This window comes from Eublepharis macularius, chromosome 2 (genome assembly GCF_028583425.1).
Source record: "Eublepharis macularius isolate TG4126 chromosome 2, MPM_Emac_v1.0, whole genome shotgun sequence".
Lineage (NCBI taxonomy): Eukaryota > Metazoa > Chordata > Lepidosauria > Squamata > Eublepharidae > Eublepharis > Eublepharis macularius.
The window spans coordinates 72,439,071-72,445,070 of record NC_072791.1 but is presented as its reverse complement, the minus strand read 5'-3'; the positions used below and the strand labels follow the sequence as shown (position 1 = coordinate 72,445,070).

Here is a 6,000-nt window from a genome sequence, read left to right as displayed (position 1 = left end):
GACCAGCAGGGAATGGAACAGCAGGAACCCTTGCCAGAGCAGGCTGAGGAATCCAGGGCAGACTCAGAGACAGAGGCTGTTCCCTGACCTGCGCCAGCACTGGAGACCAGGGCAACATCTCCACCCAGCTCCCCTGAACCTGATAGGCAGTGCAGAGGGAGGCAGCGTCTTGCTGCACAGGAAAGGAGGTGAAGTGCAAGGCTTCAGGCACTCAAACAGCGGTGTAATGACCTTGAGTCTTAACAGGATGTAGCACTGCCCTGAAGGTGAGAGCTCTTAAGCCAGGACGCTCTTTCCCTTGTTGCAGAAGCACCTGTGCACAGACCTGCCTGGCTCTACTGTGACCTAGCTCTGCTCTGACTGCTTCCTTGGCTCTGACCTTTGAATTCGGCTCCCTGGACTATGCTCCCTGCTTGCTCCCCGGTCGACTTGGTTGAACTCTGGACTTTTAGAGAAGCTCGTGGCAGACTCCCTGCCTGCATTCCAGCACAGTATGGTCCAAGACATCTGGGGCAGAGTCAGGCATGGCTCTGCCCCAGGGCGTTATATTGGTAACTTAAGAACATTTTATAGTGTTTTTACTTGTAAGCTGCCTCAAGCAGGATTCTGGAAAGCCAGCATAAAAATTTCCTAAATAAGTAAATTAATTAAACTGCTAGTGCTGAGTCACTGTTTTCCCTCACTGCACCAGCCTTTCCCACCTCTGGATACATGGGTAAATGATACCTACTGGTGAAGCTCTAGAACAGTGACATTTACTCAGTAGCTTGGGAACCACCTGTGGCTCTTTGACATGCTACCTGTGGCTCTCCTGAACACTATTTCCCCAATGAGGCACCCGCCCCACGTTCCAGGAAAATTGGCAAGGCTATTGCCTGTGCAGAAGGGTTTGTGGCTGGCAAGTGGGTCACTCTTTGAAACAGCTGCCACTAGGGGGAGTGTAGGACGTGTTGGTAAGGTGCAAGCCTCATGCCAGAGATGGAAGGGCCCTTTCTATCCAACAGCCTATCATCCTTTTGCAGTCTCTGCACCCTTATCCCTGCACCAGGGAGCTATGGGGAAGAGAACACGCTGGCCACAGAGAAGAGAGGGTAAAGCCACCAACACTGCCATCATGACAGCCATGCAGGAATACAAGCTAACAGCAGTGGGGTGATGATGTTTTTAATCCCCTTTCTCCATGGCCAGCTTGCTGTCCTCCAGGAGCCTTGGTGATCTCACTCTCTTGTTCAACCTGTTGAACCTCATGCCAAGAAGAGTGTGGGAAGACAGAAAGGGAAACCTTTCCCCACACTTCAGATACACAAAGGTTGGCTAAGGTTCAACAGTGCTGGGGATAGACAGCCCTATATGTGCAGTGGTATTCTGGAAATTTAAAAGTTATAGTTAGAGCTATATATTTAATATTCAAATGTATTTATTTATTTCTGCCTCTGTGCAATTCTGGGCTGCCTCTTCAGGGTGCTGCTCAAAGCAGCTTACAATTGAAACAAGCCATTAAAAACAAGCCACTGAAAACAGTATTTATATTGTATATTATTATATATGTGCATGTTTGATGCAGTCCACCGAGGACATAAAGTAGTCATGGGACTCTTTTGCTTGATGATCATTATGAATGTGGCTGTCCACAAGCCACACAGGGAGTACCACTGCTGTAGAGTAACCACTAGACCAGAAGACTTCCACCTACTCCAGTACGTTGAAAATAATTTTGATGGGTTCAGAGCATTTCCAGTATTTACAAGTGGATGTTGTTCAGGCTGGATCTAGGATAGTAAATTCCTAACTGCACATCCCTAATTTCTTGGTCAGATCGAATCCACCTCTGTAGATGAGATGGAGGAAAGGTGATAAGAAAAAACATCTCTGTTTGGATTTCTATTTACTCAAAATAATAAAATTTATTTTAAAGCTTTTGTAACCTTCCTATCCCTGAAAGGCACAAGGCAGGTAACAGCAAGACATCAAATAGTTACATAAAAGCAATCCAAATCAAACTACTCAAATATAAAATGGATGTGTTTTACTGATTGTTGTAAACATACCATTGTGATCGCCTGGTTTTGTGAATTAGAGGATAGAGATTGCATCCAGAGAACATGGTCAGTTAATGTAAATAACATTAGAGATGTTAGTATTATGTGCCTATGAGATAAATTCTATCACAAACCAGTTAAAATAAATCAAAATTTGCACATTCAAATATCTTTGTGAATAATATTATCATATGGTACTGAAATGTATGTTTAATTATATACTATGAATGGTTACTATTTCCCGACAGTTCACTGTGTGATACATTATGTTATTCACTTAGGTATTACTGTGGCTTTCTTCCTGTCTTTATTTTTGTCAATGTGATCCTGCCAAAAATGTTCTATACAACTGAGTCAGTTTGACTCTGTAATATGCAGCAAGAGCAGCAGCAAAAACAAGTGCAGCAAGGAGGATTGGAAGTCCTGCAATAAATATAGCATTGTATCCTGGAGGGGGCCCACTGTCAATGCTGCCACCATAGCCTTCGTTTACACAGTATGGAGGAGCCCAGCCGTAATCACAGTGACAATTTTTGCGGCTGTTACAAATTCCTCTATTTTGGCACTTTGTCACATTACAATCATACTTTAGGAAGGACACATTGCTGCATTTCCTATTAATACACATCATATCTTTGTTGCAAATAGTGCCATCTCTCACGGCTCCAGTATCAGGTGTATTTGCTCCATTATGGTAATCTGTACTCCAGCACAGACTTTTATTAATGTGTGTTTGGATTATGGTGCTGTGTTCTTCCACAGAAGGTAGTTTATTTATGTTTTCACACTGGACTCGGCCACACAAGATATCCTCAGCATTGCATTTGATATAATTACTACCATTAATGCCACAGTTTCCAAAGCGGTCACCTCGAGCATTCAATTCTCTGAAGCAGCCCTCTGAAGCAACTGTTGCCTTTGAACCAAAGATCATTTTGCACTGTTTATTATGAGTTGAGCAGTTCCCATGTAAACAGTATGCACCACCCTGACATGGAGCACCATCTTGCACGTAAACATCTTCAGGACACCACTCTGAAGTCCCATTGCAGTACTCTGGAAGGTCGCAAACACTATTACTTCCCCTGCAAATAGTTCCAGCTGGAAGATACTGGCATTTGGAGCAGCACTCTCCAAAAGCACAAGTGACACCGGAACGCAACCTGCAATCAGACTGACAACAGGGATCTGATTCACAACTTAATTTTGAACCGCAGTCACATTGCTCTCCATGTTCCACTACTTTGTTTCCACAGAATGTGAGTTTATACAATTTATCAGGGTCTCCAGCAAGCAACATGCACTGTGCTTTGCCAGATTTCATTAAGTTGTAATAGCCTTTATAACTGCAGTTGCTGAACTTATCAGTGTATGAATGATAGGCAGCCATAATGCATTGTTGTCGTTCACATGTACAGAACTCTGAATCGTGATTCATCCCAAGAATATGCCCTTGTTCATGGGCAAATGTGATAATAAAGTAGAATAAACTGGAAGTAGTATATGAATCAACAGCACTTGCCATCTCTTTCTGACATATTGTTCCAGTATATGCTAATCCAATTATACCTTTAAAACGCTTATATACAAAAAGGTGGCCTGCATCATGTGGTAGACGTGTATTAAGTGTATTTCTTCTCCAAATATTGAAGTTCCCAAGCAGAGGGCTCATAGAGTCAGAAATATCTATGAGATTTCTTTCAGACCATATTTCCAATCCAACAAGGATTACCTGAATACCAAGTGGAGCATACAGTGAATTTGTAAAATGGATGACATGCAGCATATTCAAAGCAACAACAGTTTCATTTCTGCCGAATTGAACATAGCGCTCATGTTCTACCACTATGACCAGCTTTGTGTACATTGTGTGTGTCCACCAGGGCCTGTCGTGTGATCTTTTAGCGGCTACATTCCCTGTGTTTTGGAACATGGCCATTTGTCGACTTTGCTCTTCTTGTGTCAGCCCACACCTCATGCGAATGGCCCCTTCCTCTTCCTCCAATCGATACAGCACATGTTGAAAGGTAGAAGATGCCTGGACAGGTTCAATCTCATAGGTCTTATTTTCTACCCACAACACACCTCTGAGACCTCCAGAACAAGTACTTATTGCTACCAAAGAGTGAAGTCTGCCCTGTACAAAACCACGGTAAAAACAGTCATCCCTGATGAAAGGATAGTCCACCTGGAGATCCCCCTCCTTGCTGTAAGTGAAAACAGGGAAGTGTTTGGGAACAAAAGCTCTCTTCTGCCTGAGATGCACTAGGTGGCTCTTCCCTTCAATCTTCAGCAGGTAGTTCACATCCTCAGCTTCTTTGTGCCCAGACCTTGGGGTCTGCCTCTTTGGGATGATCACCTCATAAGAAGCATATCTAAACCCTGGAGGGGATGCTTGGCCAGTAATCTTATTCAGGATGTTCCTTAAGACAAGCACCAGCAACCAAGCATGATCCCTAGTCATTTCCCAAGACAGGTGAAAGAGTCCTGTAAGGTAACCTCCACCTACTTTTCATCTAGGAGAAGGGTGCCTATACGGCAGTTGGCAGGCCAGGGTAGAAAGTTGCTTTAAAGGAGATCAAGGAGGAGAATTCTATCCATAGCAACTGTGAATAGGATTCTCTTTGGAACAGGGGGTGGAGCTTGGAGGGTCAAGTATAGGAATTCATGGATGAAGAACTGCAAAGGAAGTTTGGGAAGAATGATTGAGGAATGAACCAGATGTGCATTTGGCAGTTGAGTAATAAATGTGTGCGTTATGTGCTGTATCTTACCCCAAAAATAATTCATAGAAATTGAAAATGCTCCCTATCTTAACAAAATCATTTCAGGTATTCTGTGGCTTATCATAAACCTTCTGATCTGAAATTTATCCTGGCATCAAGCTGTCCAGTTTCATTTTCCTAGCCAACAGAAGCTTGGAGCGTCAGGGTAAAATACAGAAATGTATGATTAGGAGATAGGGGACAGTCTTACAGTGGCTGGTCTCCTTTCTCCAGGGTCGGGGACAGATTAGGAGATAGGGGACAGTCTTACAGTGGCTGGTCTCCTTTCTCCAGGGTCGGGGACAGAGGGTGGCGCTCGGGGGAGATCTATCGCCCCGTCACCCTTTGGTGTGCGGGGTTCCCCAAGGGGCGATACTCTCCCCGATGTTATTTAACATCTATATGCGCCCCCTCGCCCAGTTGGTGCGGAGGTTTGGGCTGGGTTGTCATCAATACGCGGATGACACCCAACTTTTTCTGTTGATGGACGGCCGGCCAGACACGGCCCCAGACAATCTGGCCAGAGCTTTGGAGGCTGTGACGGCATGGTTGAAACAGAGCAGGCTGAAATTGAACCCAGTGAAGACGGAGGTCCTGCAGCTGGGACGGGGGCTGCCAGATGTTGGGATCCAGCTCCCTGCCCTGGATGGGACACCACTGGCAACTTTGCCAGTGGTAAAGAGTCTGGGTGTGTTCCTAGATGCCTCCCTATCGATGGGGGCCCAGGTCACGGCGGTTGCCAAGTCTGCATTTTTCCATCTTCATCAGATCAGGCAACTTGCCCCCTACCTGGCGCCCCAGGACCTGGCTACAGTGATCCATGCAACGGTCACCTCCAGGCTAGATTACTGTAACTCACTCTACGCTGGGCTACCCCTGGGCCTGATCCGGAAACTACAACTGGTCCAGAATGTGGCGGCACGGGTCCTGACTGGTATACCTTATCATATTATCGTTCCGCCAGGCCTGTAAGACAGAGCTGTTCCGCCAGGCGTTTGGTGATTGAAGGGGGCGGTGCCATGTCGGCCTCCCACCTTTGGGGTGGGGAAGGTTCTCCCCACCACTGCACCTTGTTAATTTGTTTTATTATTTGTATATTGATTTTAGTTTTTGTTTTTATCAATTTTAACTGTTCACCGCCCAGAGCCCTTGGGGATGGGCGGTATATAAATTGAATAAATACATAAATAATAAAT

General features: G+C 45.1%; 1 protein-coding gene across 1 annotated transcript; it reads right to left on the bottom strand.

Annotated features, from left to right (window-relative positions):
- Positions 1–2,355: 2,355 nt before the first annotated feature.
- Positions 2,356–4,503, bottom strand: LOC129323411 (disintegrin and metalloproteinase domain-containing protein 20-like). Its single transcript, XM_054969944.1, has one exon. It carries the CDS (start codon positions 4,501–4,503, stop codon positions 2,356–2,358), a length of 2,148 nt encoding a protein of 715 aa, XP_054825919.1.
- Between the last annotated feature and the right edge of the window lie 1,497 nt (positions 4,504–6,000).